This window comes from Macaca thibetana, chromosome 20, assembly GCF_024542745.1.
Source record: "Macaca thibetana thibetana isolate TM-01 chromosome 20, ASM2454274v1, whole genome shotgun sequence".
In the NCBI taxonomy this organism is placed as follows: domain Eukaryota; kingdom Metazoa; phylum Chordata; class Mammalia; order Primates; family Cercopithecidae; genus Macaca; species Macaca thibetana.
Genome location: NC_065597.1, coordinates 75,388,437 through 75,404,192, shown reverse-complemented (window position 1 = coordinate 75,404,192; position 15,756 = coordinate 75,388,437). Strand labels below are relative to the sequence as shown.

General features: G+C 55.2%; 1 protein-coding gene across 3 annotated transcripts in view; it reads right to left on the bottom strand.

Moving 5' to 3' along the window:
- AXIN1 (axin 1) overlaps positions 1 to 15,756 on the bottom strand; it is a 67,660-nt gene that overhangs the window by 26,265 nt on the left and 25,639 nt on the right. For all 3 annotated transcript variants that reach the window (XM_050774675.1, XM_050774673.1, XM_050774674.1), the window contains one exon: positions 1,543 to 1,683. In XM_050774675.1, coding sequence (XP_050630632.1) covers positions 1,543 to 1,683 — 141 coding nt within the window. The remainder of the gene's footprint in view (positions 1 to 1,542; positions 1,684 to 15,756) is intronic.

The window sequence follows — 15,756 nt, the reverse complement described above, 5'->3', positions numbered from 1 at the left end:
CCAAATTGTTAAACACTTCAGTACAAACCAAGATGAACAGAATATCGAGGAAAAAAAATATCTATTTATTTTAGGTCCTCCCTTTAGGAAACATATGTCCCTTTTCTTAGAGAAAATTAGGAGACTTTTTGAGAAAACTGAGTTGGCAGGTTAATTTTTGTTGTAGTAACGCAGTTTTGGGGAAGAGGGAAACCAGATGCTAGGATGCGTGGTCTGCTCAGGCGCTCTGTGGGCTGCTCTGCACCCAACCATCTGGCCCAAGGCTTCAGGGCCATGGCAGGCACTGCTTCAACTCCAATAACTTCAAGTGAGGTGCTGCTAAAAGCAAGTCAACATTTTATTTTGAAGATTCAAAATTAAAAGAGGATGAAAGAAACCAGGAGAAGCCACACAGAGCAGCTCTGCCGGGAAGCGGCAGGGAGCTGCCCCCGCACCACCACAGTTACCTGGGGAAAAACGAAGGGGCCAAGACCTATGTATGGCAATGTGGGCTGGCTGAATTTGGTTCAGAAATAAAATCTGACAACTTGTTCTGCTCATCTGAAATTCAGGTTTTGGAAAAATGTTTAAAGATAGACAAATGAAAAGAACAAACCAGCCAGGCACAGTAGCTCATGCCTGTAATCCCAGCACTCGTGAGGCTAAACTGGTGCACTGTTTGAGCCCAGGAGTTCGACACTGCACAGTAAGGCCTCGTCTCCACAAAAATAATAATCACTAGCCGGGTGTGGTGGCGCATGCTTGTAGCCTCAGCAACTCCGAAGGGTGGGGTGTACATAGGCCCCAAAAACCCAGCTGCGAAGCACAGGGGAAGAGGTCATAAAGCAAGCACGTTCTTACACATGGGGTTTCCCTGGACAATGAAAGAATAAGCTTCCGCCTGTCACCTCAAGGGTCACACATGTGTAAGCGATTTTGTTTGTTCAGGGCCCTTGAACAAACCCTCAGGCAGTCCCTGGGCCACTGAGGCCCTGGCCTTAGTACAACCACAGAACCTTCCCTCACTCCTGCTCCCAGCCCCTTGCCAAGTGGGTGACAGGGACAAGACAGGACCCTGTACTGCACCAGCGTTGGGGACCACATCACTCACCACAGCCAGTGGTGAGACAGCTGGCCTGTGCCTGTCTTTTAAGCTGAAACCCCAGACTCTGAAAACCAAAGACCAAACTCTAGCCTGGGGAGCCTACAGACTGTCTTAGGTTCACCCTCAATCCTTCCTCGTGGGGAGGTCCCAGCAGCCCTGGTCACAGAGAGAAGCAATCGACACAAAGCTGAGCCCTCACTTGTGCTGCTTGGAGGACAGCCTCCGCAGTGCAGCCTGCTGCGTGTCAGATGCACTCTCATTGAGACCTGGGGGGGCAGGAAACGCTTTCCCTGAAGACAAAGCCCAGGCATCGCTGGGTCAGCACGAAGTCCCCTCAGCTAGCTGCACTCTGCAGCAGGGTGGGACTTACATGCTGTCATCTGCGAGGAACAGGGTGTCCAGGGCAGGACTTACACACTGCTGTCCATGAGGGACAGGGGATCCGGGGCGGGACTTACACGCTGCTGTCTGTGAGGGACAGGGTGTCTGCATCACTGGACAAGCTCTGCTGCTCGCTGTCGTTGGCACTGGTGGCTGGGGCCAGGGCGTAGCCGGCATTGACATAATAGGGGTTGACTGGCTCCCGCCAGGATCCATACCTGCGAACAAGCAAGCAGGGCACGTTAGTGACAGCCTGCCAAAAGTCTCTCATCTTATTCCACATTTTCATATTATCTGAATATCTCAATGTATTAATTTAAAACATGGAGCATGGATAAAAGACTAGCATCTCCACCTGTCCTCTCGTCCCTCTGTCCTTTCCAACAGGGTGCATTAAAGCCAGATCTCTCCCCTGATTTTAGGCGGAGGCTTTGGCGCACACACAGAGCATCCACACATGATCACTTGGGTTTGTTTTCCATGCACGGCACTAGAAATGGGACGCAGATGTTCTGCTCATTCCGAAGTGCACGTCAGGAGAGGACAGGACGATGATCAGGACGAGGCCCTTGGGCTTCAGCTCAGACGTCTCTGCACCTATGCCCAAGTCCAAGCACGGCCACGGGACTGATGTCAGGGCCGATATGTGATAGTGTGTGTGGGTGGTGCCACCTCCTGTTCCCCTACCTAGAGCAGCGGTTCCTCCTCAGCTCCTGGGACAATTTACCTCATCTTGTTACCACAAAATTAGCCAGGAAATGACACCTTGTTTCAATCCGCATTTCCCTGATTAATGGTCACATTGGCAGTTTAGGGTATGTGTCATTTAAACTTCTTCCTCTTTATCTGTTCATATGGTTTGTCATTTTCTATGGAATGGATTATGAGTTTCTTGGTGATTTAAAGAAGTCTTTAAATAGACTTGTTATTAATCTCTGGTTATATATGTGAAAAACATTTTCTCCCTAAACATCGTTTTTTTTTTTTTTTTTTTTTTTTTTTTTTTTTTTGAGACGGAGTCTCGCTCTGTCGCCCAGGCTGGAGTGCAGTGGCGCGATCTCGGCTCACTGCAAGCTCCGCCTCCCGGGTTCACGCCATTCTCCTGCCTCAGCCTCCCGAGTAGCTGGGACTACAGGCGCCCACAACCGCGCCCGGCTAATTTTTTGTATTTTTAGTAGAGACGGGGTTTCACCGTGGTCTCGATCTCCTGACCTCGTGATCCGCCCGCCTCGGCCTCCCAAAGTGCTGGGATTACAGGCGTGAGCCACCGCGCCCGGCCTAAACATCATTTTTCTTTTCAACATTGCTCGTGTTGATTTTGGTCCAACAAAAGTTTTTCATTTCTGTGAAATCAGACAGGCCGGGCGCAGTGGCTAATGCCTTTAATCCCAGCACTTTGGGAGGCCGAGGCGGGTGGATCACTAGGTGAAGAGTTCAAGAACAGCCTTACCAACATAGTGAAATCCCATTTCTATTAAAAATACAAAAATTAGCTGGGCGTGGTGGCACACACCTGTAATCCCAGCTACTCGGGAGGCTTAGGCAGGAGAATTGCTTGAACCCGGGAGGCAGAGGTTGCAGTGAGCTGAGATCACACCACTGCACTACAGCCTAGGCGACAGAGTAAGACTGTCTCAAAAATAAAAAAATAAAAATAAATTTTAAAAAATCAGATATTCCAATCTTTTTATTTATTTATTTATTTATCTATTTTTTCTATTTTGGAAACACAGTCCTTCCTTATTCCAAGATTACAAATATATTCTATTTTTCTTTGTTTTTTTTTTTTTTTTTTTTTTTTTTTGAGACGAGTCTCGCTCTGCCACCCAGGCTGGAGTGCAGTGGCCGCATCTCAGCTCACTGCAAGCTCCACCTCCCGGGTTCACGCCATTCTCCTGCCTCAGCCTCCCGAGTAGCTGGGACTACAGGCGCCCGCCACCGCGCCCGGCTAGTTTTTTGTATTTTTTAGTAGAGACGGGGTTTCATTGTGTTAGCCAGGATGGTCTCGACCTCCTGACCTTGTGATCCGCCCGTCTCAGCCTCCCAAAGTGCTGGGATTACAGGCTTGAGCCACCGCGCCCGGCCTCTATTTTTCTTTATATGCTCCGAACAGTTTTTTTAGACCTCCACCTGAAATGTGTGTATACAAAATCTAGCCCAGTCCAGGAGAGCCTAAAGGTAAAAAATAAAATAATAAAAAATAAAATCTAGCTTACCCCTTCACATCAAAATGGAGAGCCAGCTGTTAGCATTAAATACTGAATAATCCATCTTGTCCTCAATAATTTTAAGCGCCTCTTTCCACCACATCTCACTCCTGTCACAGGCATGTGCCCCTTCCGGGTGCTCTGCTGTGCTGCCAAACAACTGGCGTGTGGAGTTTGCAGGGTCTCTAACTGCCGAGGCCCCACAGTGTGCCCTGAGGCTGCCTCTCCCTTCTAGCGGCTGCCCCCACTCGGCTTTGCTTTCCCTGGTTTCAGTTACTTGTGTTCAACCAAGGTCTAAAACTAGATGCACACAGAGCGGTAAGACTGCAAGAGAAAGAGACCGGCTTCACAGGGTATTTATCATAGTGCACCCTTACAGTCGTCAGCCTCACAGTGTTTATTTATCACAGTACACCCTTACAATCATTCCGTTTGATTCACAAATGTCTTTAGTCTCTACTGTTCCTAACTTGTAAGTTAAATTTGATCAGACATGTGTTCCCAGAGGGGAAAACAGTATATACAGGGTTCAGCACTATCGCGGTTTCAGGCATCCACTGGGGTCTTGGAATGTGTCCCACAAGGGGTGACGACGACCTCAGTTGGATCTTCACAGATCACAATCACACAAGATAACCAAGACAGCTCCCAAGGCTACCACAATGGACCGCCCTGCACGTGCATATGGCCGGAGGAACTGCCATGTCGGGGGTGCAAGCACACCTGCATTGGTGACTGGGCACCTGTGCATTAGAGTCCTTGGTGTGGAGGGAGAGACCAGCATGGCTTCCAGCTGTACACCTGATGAGCAGAACCTAGGGAAAGCCCCAGTTCTACTCACGCCAGGAAAGGCCCTTTGACAAGATGGGAGGGGGGCGGGCAGCCTGGCACCTTGGACTCTGGTGACATGAGATGCCTGGGGAGATGAGCTGGCACTGTGAGCTGGGGACAGCCTGTGGCACTGGTGGGTGGGGCCTCATTGCACGGGGCCATTTCCCCTGGGGTTGTGGCCTCCAAGCACTCTGGAGGGCATCACATGGGGCCACACACACAAGCAGGGCCTTTCATACGGACAGTGTGGCTGACTGTGCTCAGCTGCTTGGGAGGGAGGCGCAGGGCCCCGCGCCACAATGGAAAACAGGGTTCACGATGTCAGGCCCCTGCCAGCATCAACGTCCGCCAGTCCCTCTGACCCATCCACTGTGGCCTGGTCACTCACTGCAGGCCACGGACAGTTATGGCCGGGTGACAGCAGCCTCAGGCTGACAGCAACCACAGGGCCGCTCTTGGGAAACAGGTTCTCTGGAAACACTAACCACCAGTGGCTGGGCTGCAAGTCTGGTTCACTCCTCGTCTCCTCTCTGTACCTGACATAGAGCAGATAAAATTATACCAGCCTGCAGCTTTAGGCTCTTTAAACATCATGCAGTATTTTTAAATGACACCGTTATTCCTTTGATACTTAAAGCCACAGCTGCTCAGCAGCTACTGATATTATCCCTCTAACAACCACTGCAGCCAAACTCAGATCTCAGGTTAAGTACTCAACTGTTTCCCTGTTATGAAGGAACACTGAACTTTGTTAACTTTCCATAAACATCTATTTGGCCAAATAAAAACATTTCAAATTTAAGAGAGAATGCCACTGCTGCGCAGAAGTTTAAGAAGTCTACGTCCAAAGCATACAGCGCGTCTGCAGCCCACGACACACGGGCGTGTCTGTAGCCCACGGCATGTCTGTAGCCCACGGCGCACCTGTAGCCCACGGCACACCTGTAGCCCACGGTACACGGGCGTGTCTGTAGCTCACAGCACACGGCACATCTGTCTCAGCACGCGGGTGCGTCTGCAGCCCACGGCACACGGCGCGTCTGTCTCACCACACACCAGAAGCACGCGCCCTGCCCTCGTGCTGCCATGGGGCTTACACCTGTCCCATCACTTGGGAGCCACATAGAGCAGAATGAAGCCTTCCGTGTTCATGTGTCCAATTCCAAATCCTTCTCCCACTCTGACTTCCCAGGTGTGCCTTTCATATTTGTGGAAAACCTGTTTGTCTTTAAAATCAGAAGCAGGAGAAACGCAGGTTTCCAATTTTCCACAAGCTCCAGCACACAGCAAGTTCCACTGCACACAAGCACCAAGGTCAGGCAGCAAAGGGGAGAGAAGCAGGAGAAGGCGGCTGGGAGGAAAGAAAAGGAAGAAGGGCAGGCTGTTTACTATTGATCTTCGTAACAATCCCGGACAACTGCCCTAGCTCCCAGGATCTGCCCTCAGCGCTCAGATGGCTCCTGAATTTGAAGGCACAGGCGGCCGGGCTTGGCCTTCACTACCAGTGGATGCGACCAAGAATGTTCTGGTCAAAGACACGTCCAAGGGGAGGTCACATGGGAATTCCAGGATCCCCCCAGATATAGCTGGGATCCAGCGGCAGGGGGGGCATGTGCTCGTGTGCCTGCCTGTGCGTGCACCTATGGATGTGTACTTTGTGTGTGTGCGCCCATATGTCCATCTGTGTGTGCATCTGTGTGCCTATGTGTGCTCGCCCCTCACGAGCACCTCCACCTGCTCCTGCACTTCTCAGACACGTGGAGATGCTGTGGGCGAATCTGACCCCTGGCTGTGCGGTGAGAATGCGGCCAGGGCCTTGGTGAGAGCGGATCTGACCCCTGGCTGTGCAGTGAGAATACAGCCGGGGCCTTGGTGAGAGCTGATGTGACCACTGGCTGTGCGGAGAATGTGGCCGGAGCCTTAGTGAGAGCGGATCTGACCCCTGGCAGTGCGGTGAGAATGTGGCTGGAGCCTCGGTGAGAGCAGATCTGATCCCTCGCTATGCGGTGAGAATACAGCCAGGGCCTTGGTGAGAGCTGATCTGACCCCTGGCTGTGCGAAGAGAATGTGGCCGGAGCCTTGGTGAGAGCTGTGCCCAGCCCCCCCGCACTGATGACCTGAAACAGGAAAACGGGCACAGCTCTTCTGCAACAGGCAGAGTCCAGGGATACAGAGGCTGGCAGACCCTGCAGAGCTAGGTGGCGACAGACTCCCCGCAACTGTTCTGTGTGTTCAAAGGCTTTCTTTAGGCACCGGTGTGGTGGTGCACACCTGGAATCCCAGAGACTTGAGAAGGTAAGGTAGGAGACTCGCTGGAGCCCAGGAGTCTGAGGCTGCAGTAAGCCACGATCACGCCACTGTGTTCCAGCCTGTGCTCCAGACTCTGTCTCAAACAAAAATGTTGTGGAGAGGAGGCATGAGAAGACACGGCGACTTAGGGAAAAACGTGCCCATCACAGAAGAGAAAGTCCAGTGAAGTGGTGAGGAGGGGCTGATGGCAGAATCAATGCCCAGGAGCTGTGTCATAAACAAACACCTTGTGGGGTTTGACAGCTACAAGGACCCTATTAGCCTCAAGGCAACAGGAAATGAGAAGCTGAGAGGCGGCCAGGGCACTTCAGGATGGCCTAAGAGGGCCGAGTGTCAGGGCCACACAACAGGTCTCCCCTGCCCAGATGTTCATACATGGTGGAGAAAGGTGCTCCTCCTGCCACAGGAAGGCACCTTGCTGGGACTCCTGCAGCTGCTCCCACATCCAGCATGGTCACGGCACCGGCTCTCTGGTCACTGTGGTACTTTCATCTTCCGTCTTTTCACATTTAACCATTCTATATTCTTGTACTTGTGTAAACAGGCTGCCTTTTTAAAAGATAGCTTGACAGTTTTTCCTTTTAATGAAGCTGTCTGGTCCGGTTACATTTAGTGTGATGTGGAGGGAGCTGGGCCACCGTCGGATCGGGTTGGTTTATCACATCTGCTCTACTTCCTTTTGCTCTTTCTTGCCTTCTTTGGGGTATTTTTTGCTTTCCATTTCCTCCCTCTGAAAAAGTAAATGTTGTACAGTTCTTTCATTGGTTCCTGTGCGTGGACATGTCTCAATCCCACACATCACACCTGCCACTTCCCAGGCCGCATGAGAACCTCAGAACTGACAGCCCCCCACACACTCATGAGCAACACATTTCCTGCACTGACATTTTCTTTTTTTCTCCCTGGGCTCCCACCTCAGCCTCCTGGGTAGCTGGGACTACAGGCGCACGCTACCGCGCCCAGCAACTTTATCATTTTTTATATAGATGAGGTCTCACTATGTCACCCAGGCTGGTCTTGAACTCCTGGGCTCAAGCAGTCTGCCTGCCTCGGTGACCTAATGTGCTGGGATTACAGGCATGAGCCACTGTGCCTGGCCACAAATCAGATCATTTTAATTATTGAACTGCAAAGGGGTAAATGCTTTAAAAGGATTCCAGCAAGGTAAGATGACAACACCAATAATGCGACACAGGGGCAGATAAAATCTAAACAGAAAAGTTACACAAAATTATGAAGCTTCACTGTGATGGTTTCATGGAGAAATTTAGGAACAGGTCAAGCTTCACACCATCCCACCACATCCCTTAACACACACGGGCAAGTTTAAGAGAGTTCCAGCTTTCCTCATAAAATACCTTTAGAATTACTGAGTACACTCAAGAATATAGAAATTAAAATGAAACAAAACAAAACAAAAACATACATATATATATATATATATATATATTTTTTTTTTTTTTTTTTTTTTTTTTTTTTTTTTTGAGACGGAACTTCACTCTTTCGCCCAGGCTGCAGTGCAGTGGCACGATCTCGGCTCACTACAACCTCCGCCTCCTAGGTTCAATAGATTCTCCTGCCTCAGCCTCCCGGACTAGCTGGGACTCCAGGCACGCGCCACCATGCCTGGTTAATTTTTGCATTTTTAGTAGAGACAAGGTTTCGCCATGTTGGTCAGGCTGGTCTCGAACGCCTGACCTTGTGATCCGCCCGCCTTGGCCTCCCAAAGTGCTGGGATTACAGGCCTAATCCACCGCGCCTAGCCACAAAAAATGTTTAATGCCAAAAGACCTCCTGGGTGTGACGGACGCCATCCAGAACATGGGAAGAGGAGACTGGAGGTAGATCTGGCCCTGGGAATCACCCGAAGCCACTGCTACAGGCCCTCCTGCCTCATGCTACCCATGCTCTGGGATGCTCTGAGCCCGCTGCTGTCTGTGCCTTCCATACCCAGGCAGGAGCCGCCACCCTCCCTGGTAGTAAGGCACCATGTGGCACCTGCTGGTGACAACCACTATGGGGAAACAGCAAACAGCAACCCCAGGAGAGCTCTGCATAGCACAGGCCCTACCCCGCCAAGACCTCTGTGTTGTTAAAAGTAAGTTCTGATAGTTTTGCTTAAGTAGCACAGATCAGTACGCCACCTAAAATAATTACAGCCATTCTGAGAGGCAAATTGCCCTTTTCTCCAACCACAGAGCGCCTCTACTCATGACAAGGCTGCATCCTGATAAACCTGTCATAGCTGGGTTGAAGTGGTGGAGGTGGAAGGTGGATTCCGACCTCAAAGGATTATCCAGACACAGCCCTGCCTTTTGCTGACGGGCACCCTGAATGCTTCAGGCTGGTCGTAAAGTTGAAAAAGCCTAAGTGGAACCATTCTAAGTTGGGGACCAGCTGTATTCTGAAAGACGGAGGCTGGAATTAGTGAAATGGCTGGGAACACACATCTGTGAGCCCTGGATGATAAGTCAGGAATGAGTCAATGAAAGCCCAACTCCAAGTGAGCTGGACATGAAGACGGAGATGGCCGCACAGACCCAAAGATGCACAACCTGAGACGCACAGAGCGCCCATCTTGTGGCCAGGGAAACCCAGGCAGTGCACGCCACAGACATAAGGCTGGGTGCTTCTCCCAGGCCTGGCTCAGAGCAGGGTGGCTGCGAACAGTGGTGCACAACCCAGGCTCCAGGAGGAGGTAACCCTGAGGGGCAGCTGAGGAACATGGCGTACACCCCAGGCTCCAGGGATGGCCCTGAGGGGCGGGCGCTGTGCGGGGCCCTGCTGGTAGTGGGGTCTAACAGGAGGCAATGACTCATGACTGAGTATGTCTCCCCTCAACCCATCACCCTGTACCTGCCTGCAGTGGAGTGTACACCTGCCTGCAGTGGAGTGTACACCTGCCCCCAGGTGTGGGGACAGGTGTGCTCCTACGGCTGTGTTTCCTCTGCACAGGTGTGGGAGGCCTGTGCAGGAGCTGAGTTAGCATGGCAGGTGCTGGTGCTGACCTGTGCCTCACCTGGGCGCAGAGGCAGAATCCGCTGGGCCGCACATCCTCATCCCTGAAGCAAGTGGGACCCGGCTGTCTGTGAGGCAAGGAATCCATGCAGACCCTGGTGGGCGTCTGCCCCTCAAGACCCCATCCACGTGTCTCCAGCCACCTCAGTCCCATAGAGCCACTGAGGATGGTGGGTGAATCCTACACACAGAATCGCTGGCTCCTGGGGACTCCCTTCATTTTCTGGAGCTGTGGACGGTGGATGGATGAGTGTATCCTTCGGAGCCCAGACAATGGCAGACACAAAAGCCTGGCAAGAAGCAACATGGGCAGAAAAGGCCTCTGTGGATGGCGGGCAGTGGCCTGGGGGAAGAGGTGGCCTGCAGCTGCGACCCAGCTCTGGTCTGCACTCATGTCCATGGAAGGGGCTCTGGCACCAGACGGCAGGGAGTGGTCATGTGGCAGAGGCCATGGATGCCAGAGCCACTTGCTTCCCAAAACTGAGAGCCAAGTGCGGCTCAGGCCTGAAATTCCAGCACTTGGGAGACTGAGGTAGGAGAGCTGCTTGAGCCCAGGATTTCGAGACCAGCCTAGGCAAGAGATCAAGACCATGTCTCAAAAAAAAAAAAAAAAAAAAAAAAAAGAAAGAAAGAAGGAAAGAAGGAAGGGAAAGAAAGGAAGAAAACCAAAATAAGGTTAAAAAAAAAAAAAAAAACCCAGGGGAGGCACGGTGGCTCATGCCTGTAATTCCAGCATTTTGGGAGGCTGAGGTGGGCAGATCACCAGGTCAGGAGATGGAAACCATCCTGGCTAACACAGTGAAACCCTGTCTCTACTAAAAACACAAAAAATCAGCCGGGCGTGGTGGCAGGCACCTGTAGTCCCAACTACTTGGGAGGCTGAGGCAGGAAAATTGTGTGAACCCAGAAGGTGGAGCTTGCAGTGAGCTGAGATCAAGCCACTGACTCCAGCCTGGGCGATAGAGGGAGACTCCACCTCACCAAAAACAAAACAAAACAAAACAAAAAAAAACAACACTGAGGGGTGTAACTTGCTTTCTCATCTGCATCTCTCTAGGAGCATGGGCAGTTCTTCACCACTCTGGGTACAAAGCGAAAAGGTATAAACTGCCACAAGGGATGAAATACAGCACAAAATGAGCAACCCACCCCGAAGACACCAGCCTGTGGGAGCCCCAAAGCCCATGGGACAGCCCCATGGCCCATGAGCCCAGCAGCCCACGGGGAACCCCACAGTCCATGGGGAGACCTGCCCATGGGAAGCCCCACAGCCCACACGGAGACCAGCCCACGGGAAACCCCGCAGACCATGGGGAGCTGAGTCGCATCTGAAATACCCAGGACCCTCCGCACTGAGGAGCAGCCTCCATGCGGGGCAGATCTGGGGCCAAGTGTCAGAGAGTGGCCTTGGCCACATTATGGGTCAGGACTGGGCTTGAGGCCACCTGCTGAAGGACATCGATTCCATAGCATGGGGGCTACATTTGCTCCACAGGTCTCCTGCTGGATCCTTTCCGAGCCCTCCTGGGAGAAGGCTGGGGGCTGGAAGCAGCGCAGGGCAGAAGCTTATGGAAAGGCAGGTCAGGCACAGGCTCCACAGGCCCACGGTCGCACGGGGAGGTTTGCAAGGACCACAGGGCCAAGGGCACCATAAGCAGCTTCCCGCCCAACCCGCCCAGTGTCCCACAGAATTTGTGGGGATAAACAGAAGCTTGACAAACACAACTGAGCAGAAGACGCCCGCAGGTGGTCAGTAGACGCTTCCAGTGTGATCACAAGACCACACGCCGCACGTTAGCACATGACACAGACACACTTACTTGATGCCTATTTTGACAAGATAAGTCGTAATTTATACCAGGAGGAGGAGGGGCACCCCAGCTGAGCGGTCCAATCCTCAGACACGGCCAGTGCCATCAGCGACCTGCATCCGGACCCACCCGAACAGCACAGCCAGCAGACGGAACCCGCCCTGCAGAGGCAGCTTCCAGCAGCCGCAGGCCCTTCCCAGGCCCAGCCCCATTAGAGTCCAGCACAGGGAAAGCCTCTGCCCAAGCCTTCAGGGAGGCAGCACCCCCCTGTGCATAGTTCCTGAGGGCGGAGAACGCTGGGATGCACGAAGGCAAGGAAAATGCTTTGTAAAAATCAGCTCTACTGACGCACAGCTGGATGCTCAGTGGACCGGCACAGAATTACAGTCCTACCTAGTGAGTTCTTATGCGCACCAGATCACAGCCTCAGCCCCCGCACCCCAGAAAACCATCGCCTCAGCCCCACAGGAGCCCCTGCGCACCAGGAAACCATAGCCTCAGCCCCGCGGGCGCCCACGCGCCCCAGGAAACCATCACCTCAGTCCCCACACACGCGCCCCCACGCCCCAGCAAACCATCGCCTCAGCCTCCACGCAGACACCCCCGCGCCCGAGGAAACCACTGCTTCAGCCCCGGCGGGCGCCCTGGCGCCTCGGGAAACATCCCCTCAGCCTCAGCGCAGTTGCCCCCGCGCCCCGGGAAACCATCGCCTCAGCCTCCGCGGGTGCCCCCGCAACCCAAGACACCATCGCCTCAGCCCTTTGGGAGGCCCCGCGCCCCAGGAAACCATCGCCTCAGCCCCACGGGCGCCCCCGTGCCCCAGGAAACCATCGCCTCAGCCCCGCGCCCCAGGAAACCATTGCCTCAGCCTCCGCGCAGGCGCCCCCGCACCCCAGGAAACTATCACCTCAGCCTCAGCGGATGCCCCCGCACCCCAAGAAACCATCGCCTCAGTCCTGCCTGCGGCCCCGAACCCCAGGAAACTATCGCCTCAGCCTCAGCGGATGCCCCCGCACCTCAAGAAACCATCGCCTCAGCCCTGCCGGCGGCCCCGAACCCCAGGAAACTATCGCTTCAGCCTCCACAGGTGCCCCCGCACCCCAAGAAACCATCGCCTCAGCCCCAGGGGTGCCCGCGCGCCCCACGAAACCATCACCTCAGCCTCCACGCCCCAGGAAACCATCGCCTCAGCCTCCGCGCAGGCGCCCCCGCACGCCAGGAAACTATCGCTTCAGCCTCAGCGGGTGCCCCCGCACCCCAAGAAACCATCGCCTCAGCCCCACAGGCGGCCCCGCGCCCCAGGAAACCATCGCCTCAGCCCCCCGCGCAGGCGCCCCCGTGCCGCAGAAAACTATCGCCTAAGCCCCGCGGGCAACCCCGCGCCCCAGGAAACCATCGCCTCAGCCCCACGCCCCAGGAAACCATCGCCTCAGCCCCACGCCCCAGGAAACCATCGTCAGCCCCACGCCCCAGGAAACCATCGCCTCAGCCTCCGAGCAGGCGCCCCCGCTTCCCAGGAAACCATCGCCTCAGCCGCAGTGGGTGCCCCCGCACCCCAAGAAACCATCGCCTCAGCCCCGCGAGCGGCCCCGCGCCCCAGGAAACCATCGCTTCAGCCCCGTGCCCCGGGAAACCATCGCCTCAGTCTCAGCGGGTGCCCCGCACCCCAAGAAACCATCGCCTCAGCACCGAGGGCGCCCCCACGCCCCAGAAAACTATCACCTTAGCCTCCGCGGGTGCCCCCGCATCCCAAGAAACCATCGCCTCAGCCCCGCGGGTGGCCCCGCACCCCAGGAAACCATCGCCTCACCCCCCGCAGGAAACCATCGCCTCATCCGCCAGGCGCCCCTGTACCCCAGCCCCACCCCAGGGCGCCCCCGCGCCCCGGGAAACCATCGCCTCAGCCTCAGCGGGTGCCCCGCACCCCAAGAAACCATCGCCTCAGCCCCGCGGGCGGCCCAGCACCCCAGGAAACCATCGCCTCAGCCCCAGAGGGCGCCCCCGCGCCCCGGGAAACCATCGCCTCAGCCTCAGCGGGTGCCCCGCACCCCAGGAAACCATCGCCTCAGCCCGTGCAGGCGCCCCGGCACCCCAGGAAACCATCGCCTCAGCCCCACAGGGCGCCCCCGCGCCACGGGAAACACCCCCAGAGGGCGCCCCCGCGCCCCGGGAAACCATCGCCTCAGCCTCAGCGGGTGCCCCGCACCCCAAGAAACCATCGCCTCAGCCCCGCGGGCGGCCCAGCACCCCAGGAAACCATCGCCTCAGCCTCAGCGGGTGCCCCGCACCCCAGGAAACCATCGCCTCAGCCTCCGCGCAAGCGACCTCGCGTCCCGGGAAACCATCACCTCAGCCTCAGCGGGCGCCCCCGCACCCCAAAAAACCATCGCCTCAGCCCCAGAGGGCGCCCCGGCGCCACAGGAAACCATCGCCTCAGCCTCCGCGCATGCGCCCCCGCGCCCCAGGAAACTATCGCCTCAGCCTCAGCGGGTGCCCCCGCACCCCAAAAAACCATCGCCTTAGCCCCACGGGCGGCCCCGCGCCCCAGGAAACTATCGTCTCAGCCTCCGCGGGTGCCCCCGCACCCCAATAAACTATAGCCTCAGCCCTGCGGGCGGCCCAGCACCCCAAGAAATCATTGCCTCAGCCTCCACGCAGGCGCCCCCAGGACCCAGGAAACCATCGCCTCAGCTCCGCGGGTTCCCGCGCGCCCCAGGAAACCATCACCTCAAGTCCCGCGCAGGCGCCCCGGCACCCCAGGAAACCATCGCCTCAGCCCCGCGGTGCCCCCGCGCCCCAGGAAACCATCGCCTCAGCCTCGCGGGCACCCTCGCAGCACAGGAAACCATCACCTCATCCCCCACCGGCGCCCCTGCGCCCCAGGAAACCATCGCCTCAGCCCACGTATTCAACCCGGTCCCCCAGGCTTCCCTTGTGAAAATCCACCTGTCGCTTGAGGTCAGTCGGCCTTTTCTAGAGTTCTGGATAAATGCAGTCTCACGGGGAGCTTCTGCCCCCTCTGCTCCGGCGCCCCATCCGCTCTGGCCTTCTTCATTGGCACTGGATCTTGAGATGCACCCCTGCCTTCATGGTTACCAGCGGCTCATCCCTTTTATGCCATGTCATGCCAGGATGCACCACGGTGTTTTTCTCCAACTGCTTGGCAGTGCCACCCGGAGTTGGGACAGCGCTTCCCAGCAGGAAGAGTTGACCCCAAGGCCAACTGCCAGGCCACAGCCAGTGCCCTCCTCACGTCTCGCCCTCCCCCAGTCCAGACACAAACCTGGTCAAGGGCGCCCAGACCAGGGCTCAACCCACCGCCTGCAGGGGCCGACTGCTGAGGAGGGGTCACCGCCACAGAGTGATGGCTGCGGCAGCTTTGTGTGTACAACTTATGGCCTGTCCCACGTGGCTGCAGGCTCCAGCCCTGAGAAGGAGAGGGCTGTTCCTCAACTAGGCACCTTCCCCTGTGTGAGCTCAATCTTCTTGGAAACACCAAGAAACGACCAAAGCACACAGGCACTGGGAGAAGCAGGGCATTTCCTCACCTCACGTGAACTTCCATACGAATGTGACAAAGGCACAGTGCACAAAATGCAGATGCTGACCAGAGAGGGCCCTCCTTGTTCACGCCGGCCACGGAAAAGGCCCGCCCTAGTTCACACCGCCATGGAGAGGTCTTGCTTCTGTTTACTGACAATTGGCCCCCATTCATGCAGATACTGTCACTTATATACTATATATATAACAATGGCCGGGCACGGTGGCTCATGCCTGTAATCCAGCACTTTGGGAGACTGAGGTAGGCAGATCATGAGCTCAGGAGTTCAAGACCAGCCTGGCCAACATGGTGAAACCCCATCTCTACTAAAAATACAAAAAATTAACTGGGCCTAGTAACAGGCGCCTATAATCCCAGCTATTTGGGAGGCTGAGGCAGGAGAATCTCTTGAACACGGGAGGCAGAGGTTGCAGTGAGCAAACAACCACACCACTGCACTCCAGCCTGGGCAACAAGAGGGAAAAAAAAAAAATATATATATATATATACACACACACACACACACACACACACACACACACACACATATAAACGTATATATAAAACAACCTA